At 36.4% G+C, this 13,845-nt stretch overlaps 1 protein-coding gene across 1 annotated transcript in view; it reads left to right on the forward strand.

The window, feature by feature from the left end:
- Window positions 1-13,845, forward strand: part of ULK4 (unc-51 like kinase 4) — a 213,706-nt gene that overhangs the window by 135,190 nt on the left and 64,671 nt on the right. Inside the window, exon 33 of the mRNA XM_036395859.2 lies at window positions 13,096-13,262. Coding sequence (XP_036251752.1) covers window positions 13,096-13,262 — 167 coding nt within the window. The remainder of the gene's footprint in view (window positions 1-13,095; window positions 13,263-13,845) is intronic.

Raw genomic sequence — 13,845 nt, forward strand, 5'->3', positions numbered from 1 at the left:
GAAAGGGAATTACATCATAATGGATAAACTGAAGTTACATATATTTTTAAAGCCTTTTGAAATTCCCAATTTTTACACAAATATAATGCAGTAGCCTATATTACTTGAGACTTTTCCTGTGATGTTCTTCCTCTTCCACCTAAATATTTTTTATTTTTCAGACTTTTGCCTAAAATATTGTTTAGATATAATCTTTTTAGGATGATGCTTTCTTTTGCTCTTCAGGATCCAATTTTATAATATTGTTTAGCTTAGCTTTTCCAAACGTTTTAAGTTACATTTTAATGGACATTTTATATTCAATAACTCATTTCTATAGTTAAATTTCTTTTGAAGTCTTTACATATGGATTTTATACTGTGTTAAGGTAGTATATATTCAGGTGAGTGTGTTCTCATACAAGTTATTTAGATAAGTTACCACTCTCCAACTGGTAGATTTTTCCTGTGGCATTTGATCAATACCTTGTAAATCTGAGAGGGTAACTAATTTTGTGTGTAGTTACACATGATCATTTACATTTTATAGCAATGTATCTGCATGTGGTCAGTTTTTGTAAGTCAGCTGGTGGGAGAACCTGTTTGAGGTGCCGTTGAAACCTTCAGCTGAGGACAGAGGTTATTTAAACTGCTGTGACAAAAATGTAGATGTCTACCTAATGATGCTATTTATTTTTTAAATAAAATGCATTGCATAAATGTAATCCAAACTTGCTTATCCATCCTTTAAAAAAATTTATCTTAGTTTAAGCTTTTTCCTAATTGAACCAAGATGGTATTTATGTAAGATGGGTTTATAAAGACAAATCTTTCAGCAAAGGCATTTGTTTGAGGACATGTCATGAGTTTCTGATCTGAGCTTTAAGCAAATCAGTTTTACTTTTCTCTTAAAGCGGCCCTCACTTGATAAACATTGGGGAGTTTTGTTTTGTAAATAAGGTTTAAATGTTTCCATAGATGTCTCCATGTTGTTAGAAGATATTGCATCAGCTGGTTGTTCCTTTGTTTTGGTCGAGGAAAGTGTTTCCCTTTGAATTTTTCAGATCAAGGGGAGAAGAAATAGGATAATTATGTAAAGTCTGAAGCTGTCTTCTGTCTTTTAAGAGAATAGAAAAACTGGGAAGATTTTTTTCCCCTCTACCACCCACCTTTGAAAAAGATAAGAAACTTCTTGTTCACCTTCATTCATCCAGTTTCAACTTGTTTAGTCTTTCCTGAGGGCCGTTCTTTCCTTACTTACCGTATTTCAGATTGCTTTGTCAAAAATCTCCAATCCCTATTCCACTGAGTCGTGGAAAAAATCCAGTAAAGTCTTGTTAATGGATTTATTCACATTTTTAAAAGATCATATTTCCAAGCTAACATGTCCATATTGTGACATAAAGTTTTTATCCGATGATGTATCCATGAAATACAACTTATTTCCCTGGATGACAGCAGAACTAATGCTACTATATGTATTATGTAAAGACTGAAAGAACAGTAAAATTATCCACGATGGCTGAACAGGCTTTCCAATACATATTATTGCTGAATAAGCACAGACAGATATCATGTATTTTGATCCCATCATTCAACCCAGAATGACGTGAATTGTGGGTTTATGCCATTATTTATCTCACTAGAAGAAAAAGGCTCAAACTGTTACTTTGCGTTTTCTTCTGAAATTACATTGAATGTCGCTAAGAGAACGTGTCATTCAAACAGCAACGCTGAAAGATTAATTTAGAGGTAGTATTTTGTCTATATTGTGAGGAAAAGTCATAAGCAAGATAAGGAAAATGAAGACAGAATACCCAAAGGAACAGAATTTCAAGGCAGGTTTACAGGTTTAGACAGAAGACATAGGAAGAACAGCATTGCTTACAGGGTTTTGCTTGCCTAGGCTATGGGTCAGGCAGTCACTGAGACCAAGTCTGTGCATTATGGGATCAGTCTCTGGAGAGCCCAGTCTGGGCTGAGTGCAAGAACTGATTGCAGGGCTCTGTTGTGCACTCAGAAAGAAAATCTGTGTTCATGAAAGGTGTGCATGCAGTGCTACAGCAACACATCCAGAAAGCCTAAAATGACAACTCCTGGCAGTAACTTCCTCATTTGGTTCCATGGACCTGGCCAGTATGGGTGCTCCCTGTGACATCCAGGATCCCAGGCTGAATTGTAGTCACTCTCCCAGTTCGGTGCAGTATTCTAGCAGGCCAAATTGTACAAAATGTTTGAACTCTACGTACCCTGAAATTGCTTGTCCTGGAAATTTAACTACATATACCTCTTATTTCTGGTGTTTACTTGCTGCAGCTTCTCTCCAGTTCCTGCATGATTTGTTGACAGTCTAGTTCCAGAGTCCTCCAGTTTTCCTAACAGAGCTGCATTTACTTGATGTAAATCCAGATACACTAGGTACAGGCTTTATTTTGTCTAGCCTACTTCGTAAGTCCCTGTCCCTAAAAATACAGGGCTTATGCATTAAGGGTAGTCAGTTCTTTCTTTCTAAAAATGTTGATGAACAAAGGCAAAGGACAAGCTAGTTTGAACACAGGAGAGAAAATTTTGAACATGTCTCATCTATTTACTGGTAGGAACTGCGTATTGCTTCCTTCTAGAAAAGTGTGCAGTCCTGTAATGAAACACATTGGGCATCCCTATATCTGTTTGACATGCTGTCTCTCTGAAACAGAAGTCTTTATTCACATAAAGTGTATTAAATGTGCCATGATACCACCATCTATTACAATCCTGAATCCTAGATGGGAAGCAGTGACCTGTTTTGAATTTGTTGCAGAATATATCGTCTTAGAAAATGCTGTGGATATTACTTCATTGTTTCAAGCTACAGTTAAATTTTATCATCCTTAATGTTTGTCTCTTCACTTGTGATAACATGGAGGGGAGAAACAGAGAAACATGAGTCCTTCATTGCAAGCTCCCCTTTTCTCCCCACCCCCATTATGTTGTCAAGCTGAATTTCTTTGTCTGAACTTGCTTTCTAGAATCAGTGGTCTGGGCATAAGCAGGCTGAAAGAAAAATATAGGCATGTAGTGAGATGGAGGTGCATAGTGGTACTGTCCAGGGCACATAAGAAGTGAAACATGAAGCACAACCTGGGGCAGGATGGTGAAGGCTCCTTGTGTTGGAGCAGGTTGGTAAACCTGCTGTGATTGTGTAAGTACTGTTAATCCCTAAAAAACACCTGTGCCCAGTAGAGCAGGCATGGTAAAGGAAAAGATATTGTCATGGTTTAGCCATGGCTGGTGACTGAGCACCACACAGCCACTCAATCAGCTCTCCCCCAGTGAGGGAACAGAATTGTAGGCATAAAAAAAGTGAGAAAAAACTTGTGGGTAAAAAACAGTTTAATAGTATAGGCATAAAAGTAGTTTAATAGTTAAAAAGCTATCATAAGAAGAATTTAAAAAATTCTAAGGAAAAGGGAGAAAAAAAACCCAAACCATGGAGAGAAAAATAAATGCGAGAAGGACAAGTGATACAAATGAAAACAACTGCTCAACACCAACTAAACAATGCCCAGACATCCTGGAGCAGCATCCACCCTGCCAACCTCTCCTCCTCAGTTCTGTTGCTGAGCATGATGACAAATGGTGTGGAATATGCCTCTGGTCAGCTGTGTCCCCTCCCAGCTTCTGTGCCCCTCCAACCTGTTTGCTAATGGGTGGGGTGAGGAGTAGAAAAGGCCTCCACTCTAGGTGCTGCTCAACTATAACCAAAATATCCCTGTTTTCAGCACTGTATTCAGCACAAAACCAAACCAGAGCCCCATGTGGGCTAATGTGAAGAAATTTAACTCTACCCAAGTCAAAACCAGTGCAGGTACTAAACCAGTACTTGCATATGAAGTTTCAACTGCTATTCTGTTGCACATCTTCACAAGACACACGCTGAGATCCTGGCTGCCTAAATCACCTTTCTCTGTGGCCATCTCTCTCACTGTAGTTTTATCAATGTTCTTAACCTCATTTTCACTTGTGAAGAAATTTGTTGCCCTCAAACAAACCAGTGTCCAGATTCTCAATTAAAGCATCGCGTTAGCACAGGATTCATTTTGGTTTGTTGCTGGGGAGGGCAGTATAGTTCACTGTTTTTGTTTTACAGCTGGGTGGTTTGGATCAAGACAGCCTAATAGGCCAAACCATTCTGTGTGATCTCCTTCCAGAGTTTTTGCGGAAGTTTTGCCAGGAGTCTGAGCCAGTCCGTTAACATATGGACACAGGCTTCGCTACTCCCAGCAACAGCTACCCACATAAAAAAGGGTTATCCATCACACAGTGTCATTACAGCCATGTTCCCATTGTGTGGATCCTCTTGAAATAGGGGAAAGAGGTATGGAGCACAGAATCAAACGTGCAGGCTTGCAGTTCTTTCAGAGCCAAGACTGCCTCCTACAGTTCTTTCAGAGCCTCTTGATTGCTGAGCTCTTGTACCAGCTGACCTAATTCAATGTAATCTTGTGAAGTTGAGATAGATGGGATCAGGTAGCTGTGCTGACAGAAGATGAAGGATCTATTGACCTAGGTTATACTTATATCAAATATTAGGTAGGGCACTATAGCTAGCATATAGCCAGCAGCAGCATGATCACAGTGTGATGGGTTCCAGCTCAAAGATCCTAGTGGTAAGGTTGAAAATCATGGATAGGTCAGAGTAGAAAAAGCATACTATGCAAACAATACAAGACATGTATCTGAGCCAGTTAACAAGAAGGATAGCATAATCTGAAGTGCATAGTCAGTGGTTGGATTTTAGAGATTTAATCAGGTGTGTCATTATCGGTATGGTCATATGGTAGCAAATAAAGGGGTCTGCTGGTCAAAGTTATCCCAACACTTATTTGGAAAACAGTTGATGTAAAAGAGTAGGCTTAAGGCAAATGTAATTTGGGGCTACAAAAGATAATCTGGTCATAAGGGCTAAAGCAGATGTGCTATCATGTAACATTCTGACCTCTGTTTAAGCCTTTTGATCATTTAAGTGCAAATACATGAAGGCCACCTTGGAGTTGCAATTACTAGTTGTCTGTTTTCATTTCTGTTGAAAATGTAATTGATCAATAACACAGAATGTAACAGGAAACTGTGGCATAGATCCAATTCTGTTGTAATAACCAGCAGCAAATTCCATTTGGGGGATAGTCTAGTCTTTGCTCTTGTTCTTTGGTGCAGTTGTAAGAACAGTAAAAGACTCACTTAAAAATCTAAGTACTTCTACTCTATGTTTTCATCTTATGGCAGACTGATGTAAATAGTCCAATAAGAATATAAATAAGTGCTTAATATCTTCTCTTACAGAGCGTGACTTTTCAATAGAGAAATGTGTAGAGCTTTAACCCTTATCCTTTACTGAGTATATGTGGGAACAGTATTCAACCATGGGTTATTTCGGCAACTTAGAACTAAAAACTTGAGAGAATTTTCTGAAGCCAAGGTTCATTGGTCCTTATCACTCCCAGCCCAGGCCCTCATGAAGGCCAAACTAGAGCAATTAAAGCTGTTGAGTGCTGTCAGTTTGTGACAACAGTTTAGGGTTCTATCTGTATTCTGAAGCTGTTCACATCTGGTCTGTATGGGTTTTGTTAAAAAGACAGCTCTCTAAGTTTGAATTCGGTCTCTCAAGGATTTTGGTAAAAGAGAAAGTTGATATCAAAGCAGAAGCGTGTTAAGATATTTGAAAGAGATAAACAGGGTTTAAGCTTGTGTGACAGGAAGTCTATTATTAAAATAGAAATATCTTTAGAAGAGTTTCTAGTTCTAAATTAAGCCCAGGATATAAATTCCTCTGTATTTTATCACATGGTAATTGTTGCAGACATGATCTTTCAGAGCAGTAACTCAAAAGTCTTTACTGAATCTTAACTGACTTCAAATCTTGCCGAATGCACAGCATTCCTAATTTTACACAAATAACACATTTAATTTAGTGAAGAACTTTGCCTAGCTTTTGCCATTAATTTTAGGACCTCATGCTATCTTTGTTTTTCTAAAAAATAGACACTATATATAAACTCACAATGTGCAAGCAGAAATTCTTCCATGTAGGTGTGAAGCAGCAACTGCTAATATCTCAGACTGGCTTTAAACGAGGTTTTAAAGGCTGTTGTCTTTCAAAGAGTAAAGTGTCCTGTTAGATAGTCTTGTTCCTTATGCAGATAATTAAAACCTGCTGTTTGGAAAATCTTCTAAGCATCATCTACCTTCTGTCTGACAAAACCAGGGGACCTTACTTTAGTTGACACCTTGTAGGAATGGAATAGGGTGTATTGGGTTTTGACTTGAAGTACATCATGCTGTAGAATTGCTGTGATTTATAAAATGAACCACAAGCTCTAATGTATCTCTGACATGTGGGAGATATCTAACTGAAAAGTTGCTATAAAGTTTGCTTAATAACGACAAAATGACAGTCAATCCAAACAACATAATTTCATCTTACTGAAGTCTTGGTTTATTTAATTTTTAGTATTTTATGATACAAGGTTGTGCTTGCAAATACTGCACAATTGACAAATTAAACTGTAGCAACAAAAATACTTAAATCCACACGAAAAGAATGCAAGTTAGGTGTTTAATATATGCACAGTTGGTGACAGAAGTATTTTAAATGTATGCCCTGGAAGCCACCGTATTACCTGCTCCTCTTTTCCTCCCCAGGTTTCCCAACTAAAAGGCTCATTTGGGTGTGTGAATTTACTTCAGGCAAACCTGGGTATCAGCAGCATGGCATCCAAACAAATCAAAATTGTCTGTTCACATAGGACACTCTTAATGTCTTATCAACTCTGTAAATAGATTCCCTGAATATTATTACAGTCTATAGTTACGTAGTAGTTACTCATAAAATTGTAGAAAATATTTATATCTGTTCTGTTGTAACTAGAAAACATTTGAATGTTTTTATATTATTTTCCAAGGGAAGGTACTTTCTGATCTTTCATTCCATCCCTGTTGAACAAGTTCATGTTCAATGAATTTTACTCCTAGGAATGAGGACTATCTTGGTAAGTCTTGACTAGAACAAAGCCCCCCACCTTCAGAACTTTGGGGCTATGTACCCATATGTGCTGTGAACTGAATTTCAAACATCTTGGATACTTTTTCTGAATGAATTATTTAATGGTTGAGTCAATCTAACACAAAAACCTGAATTCAATTGAAATTTCGTCACAGATGGGAAACTCCTTTTTTTCTTTTTACCTTTTTCTTTTTTATTTTTTCATTTTCAAAAGCAGCAACAAATCAGGAACTCTCGAAGTATCAGTGATTATACTTTCAGAAATACTCTTCCTCTGTGTATGTCATTCTAACCCTGTCTTTTCACAGAGAGCAACTACAGTCCAGCCTAGTTTAACTAATTTCTTATATTCTATTATTTTTATATTGCCCAGTAAAGCATATTCAGCAGTACGTGATTCTATTATTTCTAAATTGTTCAAGTTACATTTTCACTATCCTTTTTTACACTCGGATACTTATGAGTGAAGCCCCCTGGTTTTCTATCTTTTAGTTGGCTAATCTATACACCTGTTGGTCTTAATCAACTCCGTGTTTGATTCATAGATTCAATTATAGAAAAAACCAGAATTCTGTGTTGGTGGGGTTCTCGTAGGTTCAGAAGAGTTTGACTCCCTGGGGAGTCTCCAATTGTGCAGTCTTTTTTCACAAGAGAAAGTTTCCACCTCTAAACTGTCTTCTAACAATAGCAGGTAAACACTGCCAGTCCCGGAAAAATTAGAGTTATGTTGTGCTTTGACTTGAAGGAGAATCATATTGCTTCTGAGAATGTCAGGTCTTTATTCCTCTCAGGCAGTCATACTCAAGATAACACAGAACTTCCCAGTCTGCTTTTGACCAAGCTGTAGTGAAGGTGATAACTGGCTTTTCTTCCCTGGTTGTCATAATCCTTTCCACATCTATTTTCTTGTGTGTGAGGGAAGGACTGCCTGCTTGGGCACCATTGGTGAATGCCCTACATTCTGTGTGTGTAGAAAAAGCTGAGCCACTCTTCCCACAAAGGGAAGCTCTGGAGAGCCTTGACCGCTTCAATATGATAAATTCAAATTTTGTCCCTTAAACCTAATGATTCTTTCTTCAGTCATAAAATGTCCAGTCATTCTACCAGGGCTAGGAATAGACTGGCCAAAAAGAGTCTATTTTGCAAATAGACCATTTGTAAAATTTTCTTCTTTAGATACTATTCATTTTTAAGATCAGAATATAAAATAATTTTCAGGGCAGGAGCCATGCAATTGATCTGCTCAACGGCCAAATAATTGTTTTTCCACTTGATGTAACATTCATAACTCACCAAATTTTGAAAACATTGGTGATCTAATTTTCTATTCTAGCTTATTCTTACCTCAATACTATTATAGTGGTAACACAAATAGTTCCTAAAACATAAACAGTGACAAATAATAACATTAAAAGCAATGAACCTTTTTTAAAAATGCCATTACCCTAAAAATACCATTTGCTTTATGTCCCCTATTTTTAGTTCTTCAAAACAAGAAAACTTAGGTAGTAAGGCTGTGATGCAAAGAATGCAAACTAAGTCCTAGATTTATGTAGGTAAATAAGGTTTTATGAAGAGTCTTTGTCATCATGGAGTATCTTAACTGCTTAGGTATGTTCACTCATTCCTGTGTGAAAGAATCAATCCTGTGTTTCTACTTAGCAATATTTTCGAGTTTCAGCATTAAAATTTAAAGTATTATAAAATATGGTTTCTATTTAATCTGTCAATATTGTTGGTCCACTCTGTAAATAAAATAAGGAAGAAAGGTCTAATGCATGTACATTTGGTAATATCCCTGGGGAGTCAGTTGTGTAGGTGTGGTACTAATGGAAAAAGAGGCACTCCAGAGAGCAATGTGCAGAGAGGAACAAAGAGAAAGCTTTTTGCTGGACTGAGGGTTTTGCTGCTGGCTGCTTGGCTGCACGGTAGCATTGTTCGGAGGAAGTGCACCTGCTCTAACGTTTTCTTCAGCTGGAAGCTGACAGGTTTGTTGAATGCTCTAATTGCTGGTAGGCATGAAAGGATTGCCTAGAAGATTGCTTCCTAGGCTGTGCTTTGATGTTTCATATGATTTGGAAGTGAAGATTTCTTTTCCTTTATCCGTCTTACTAATAGGTGGGAATAAAAAAATCTCCTTTCAGCTTTCATTCCAAAGGTATCATGGTGCATTCAGTGTGATTAGCTGTATCATGGGCCAAAAGACTCCTTTTATCTTTTGAAAGGTGTGTAAAACACAAGCATAGTCATCACAGTCCACATTCATAAAGCACTATTAGCTACATGTTCAATTCATTGCAGGGGTCTCTGGGCAGGAGAAATAGTCTGCTGTGAACACTAGGTTTGTCAAGTGCTATAAATCCATGGCTAGAAATTTTGGATACAATCCTTTTAATACGTATTATAAATTTTGGACCACAGTTAGAAAAGGTTCTTTGTATAATTCCAATTATGTTAATTTTTAAACACAATAATTCTAATACAATATGCAAGTTTCACCTTATTTTTCAGCAAAATTTGAATAGCAGAGAACTGCAGAGGCTTGATAGTTTCAATGTCCTCCTTTTACAGATGACATGACTAATGCCCTATTAGTCTTTTACTAAATTCAGATTATAACTAAAGCTACAAACAGTACAGTGTGATATATTTTGTTTGCAGAAATATGCAAATTAATAGAGTAACCAAAAAAACTCTGGTTAAATTATAAGATTTTATTTAGTTTTCTTGCTAGGAAATACCTAGCTGAAATAAATTATAGTGCATTATTTTCACCCATGTAAACTGTCATTGACTGCTTTCTCTTGAGAGGGTGAGCTATTGCCAACATACTTGGAAGCACCAGAATACTTGATTGCAGGTTGCTTGTCCAGGTAGAACAACCTTCCTCAACTGGATTTAAGTCTCCTCTATGATACAGATTTTGTATTCAGATCCATCACTTGTGAAGTTTGGGAGTGCATGAAGTGTGGGCCTTTTCAATCAGAGCCTATTTCACTTTCCAATCAAGAGTTGAGAATTTATGCATAAGAAACCTATGTCTGGTATATATGACTCTGAAATATAGTGTCTGAAATTTTTAAAGATGCATACTGGTTGAGGCTTTATTTAGGAAATTGTCATTCTTTAATCTGTTGTAAAATTTGGGAGAAAACCTTCAAGGTATCTTCTGAAACTTTGAGATATGTATATGATTTTTGTATTATGATTTACTGAGTTATGAATTCAATTTCCTTTTTATAAAATTGTATTTTTTTTTCAAATTATCTGTTTTGCAATTCAATGTTTTGAATGCTGAAACACGTCTGTCTTGATCTTTATAGCTGCCTTTTGAGCAAACTGGTTACGGTGCCAGTGGTCAAGGCATTAGACTTCTATGGAGTTTTGTCATGGTCACGGTAAATTATAACAGCTTCCCAAATTTCTCTTCTGAGCACAAAGTGTGTGTATTTTGTTTTGTGGTGTAAGCAAAGAGTATATTTATATGTCTACAACTGTGACCTCTAATTTTCATTTTCTGACATGATGAAGTATTTTTAAGAGTATGCCTGGACCTTTATTTACTTGGCCAAGAGGTCAGTCTTTTGCTTTTGTCTGTGGAACCAAGTGTTTATCAGGTTTCTGTATGAATCACACAGCACATTAGGTGTACCAGTGTTTGGTTCTAGACATCTTTATTATAAAGTTTGGATGTGTTAAATTTTCCAAAAGTATTTTAAGTTCAAGACATTTTTTCCCCACAAAATTTTCAAATTTGACTTACATATCTTTGTACATATAGCTCTGTGTGAGCATGTATCTACCTAAATGAAATTCATTAGTTCTGATGTTTTAGTTAACTAGGAGGTAAACACAAATATCTCAGGTGTTTGGAGGCAGGGATGCTAATACACATACCCTTAGAATGTAAGTACTTCAAGAAAATAAAATCTAGGTGATTATATTATTCATATCTCAATGGATGGGGAGAAGATTGAGTGTTTGCTTCACCTCCTTATTCACCAAACAACAGAAATGAGTCAGTTCTGACACTCAGGCTGGTACAGCCAAGGGAATAAGCAAGTGGTTCTGTTCAAAGCTGAAAGTGAAAGGATTGCAGATTACAGTCATGGATCCTGGTATTTGGTTCACTACTAGTCAATCCCATTGTTCACTCCCTAGACAACCCTATTAGGTTGTGACTACTGCCTGAAAAATTCTTAGTGATGATCCATCCATGCAATGCAATGCCTGCTTATGAAAGTGGCCTTCTCAGCAATCATCTCCAAGTCACTGTCCTATGGGTTATTTGTAAGCCATCTGGAAAGAATGGGATGACTCATTCATTTTGATGTGGCTATGGGGTTTGTGGCCATAGACAGAGAGAAACAATGTGTACTTGGTCATATCCCTGCAGGCAATTTTTCAGACTTCACTTTCATAAGGACCAAGTCTTACTGGACTGTTTCTTTAGGTTTATTCTGATTTAGTCTATTGAAAATAGTCATGGACTAACCACAAGTTTTGTGTGGGGTAGACATGTTTTTTTTTCTTCTTTGTGGGTATTGGTGACATCACTTAAATGTGTCATTGTCAGATGCACGCTGATTTTTGTATGAGGTGTTCAGAAATGCAGCAGAAATTTGACTCTAAAAAAGGAGAAGGAAATTAATATGTGAGATTGGAATTATTTCATTTTGAGAGCTTGGTTTATTTAGACAAAATTTCAGGAAATTCAAAGCTTGTCCTGAATAAACTGTTGTGAAAGTCCAATAAACTGTTGTAAAAGCATAATGCTAGTAATCATAAAACTACCGAAGATGTGAGATAGAAGCAGAGTAAGAATCTTAATGACCTAGAACCATAACTGTATTCTAAATGAAATGTATTTAATTTCCTGAGGAAAGTATTAACAGTGAGGAATAGGAGAAGAAAATATTTTGTAGGAAGTTTGTTAATTGATAGAGTATCTTTCAAAGATAAAATAGTTCAAATCCCCAAAAATTTGACTGTTCTCCAAAACTGAATGGTGAAGCACAAAATATGTTCTACAGTGTCTCATATAAATCATGTGTTGATGTTTGTAGAAATATATACAATGACCTTTGAAAAGATAACTTGTATAAGAACACTTTTTACTTCATTGAAATCAGTGAGGTCCTTTTTTGATGCCATGGAGACTAGAAGCTAATACACTGATACACTGCAGTGTTACTAGATATGTGCAGCCAAATGAATGGCAAGTTTAAAAGATGGTTTGCAAAGATATTATGGTTTTGTTAAGAAACAAAGTATGTTTCATCGCTTATGAAAATCTGAAAGACATAGAGTAAGATCACACCTAATGAACTCAATCACTTTGTTATTTGAAAGTAAGAAAGATTCTGAATTGAATCAATATTGTCTTGAATTGGATTATATTTTTCTGCTATGTCAATTGATTTGTGGTTAGGCAAGCTACAGGGGCTGATGCTATTGAATTCTAAAGGAGCTTAAAAAAACTCCTTCAAAACAAGGAGATATTTTCAGGAAAGTTTTTACTACCATCAGTAAAACGAATCTTAATAACATTTTAATGTTGTATGCAGTATTGCATTTATAATGCTCTTCTGAATATATTCTTTGTTAAGCACAGCACTGTTTAATTCTATTATTAAAGCATATGGGTCAGTTCTAATATACAGACCGGTGGAGAAACTTTAGGCTCAGTTAAGAAGCTCTGGGTTACATCTTGAAGTGTCACTTTGTAACAGCCTGTAGAAATTGCTAAATTCTTCTGACTAGGGTTTTTGTGAAAGAGACTTGTGACCATGCTACAGAAAAGTTTAGGATTCAAAGTAAGTTTTAATTTAATGAATCCATGCAGTTAGCAAATTTGATTGTATCTATTTTACTCTCTTTATGAGCCAGTCCAAACAAAATAGGAGAGGAGGTAATTATAGTAATGGAGAAAAAGAGGAAATGTAATAAATATTCATAAAGTATGTAAAATTTGTTTTTGTCATAATCTATTTTGTCTAGGTCACCTTCCACATTGTTCTTGTCCTGATAGCCTATTTATTTTTTCTCTTTCTTTTTTCCTTACTTTCTACATAGGACTGACTCATCACGTCTGTAATCTCCTAACAGAAGCTGTGGCCCTGTACTTGGAGGCAGATGATAAAAGAAACACCAAGACAGCAAATGTGCTGCTAGGGTCCTTACTTGACATTTTGCAATACATGCTGACATATACAGCAAACATTGTGCGCCAGACTTTGCAGGTATGGGATTTACTCATGGGAACTTGACTGTTTTAAACAATTTTTTAGATAACTTCCTATTATCCTTAATAACAGGACTCCTGCTATTCTGATTTTATGCAACTTTTAGTGTAGTGAAAACTCAATTTGTTTTCCAAGTTACTGTTTGAATCACTGCAAGTCATGGCATTGGTGGGACTTCCTACTCCAACAATGACATCCTCCTCCTTAAAAATGGAGCACAAAATAGAGTTCAAAGAAATTTCACATAACTCTCATAGTAGCATATGATGGAAAAGCATCCATAGTTTTTGGACATGATATAAATCTATCAAATATTACTTTACTTTTTAGATCATCTGCCAAATTTTGAAGTTAATCAAGTGGAAGTGATTTCTGTATTTACACTGCAAACAACACGTACTCTTCATGTTAGGTTTTTAATGTTCTTGGTATTATTCACTGAAGAACAGATATTTGTCAGGTGAAATATCTCTAAAGGACAGAGATTCAAAAGATTGCAGACTGGTTGTAATACCTTGCAAGATATGGCTTCTTTAATTCCCAGAGTCCCTCTTCTGTGGGTTGGTTGGTTTTGTTTTTT

Source organism: Molothrus ater, chromosome 1 (genome assembly GCF_012460135.2).
Source record: "Molothrus ater isolate BHLD 08-10-18 breed brown headed cowbird chromosome 1, BPBGC_Mater_1.1, whole genome shotgun sequence".
NCBI lineage: Eukaryota > Metazoa > Chordata > Aves > Passeriformes > Icteridae > Molothrus > Molothrus ater.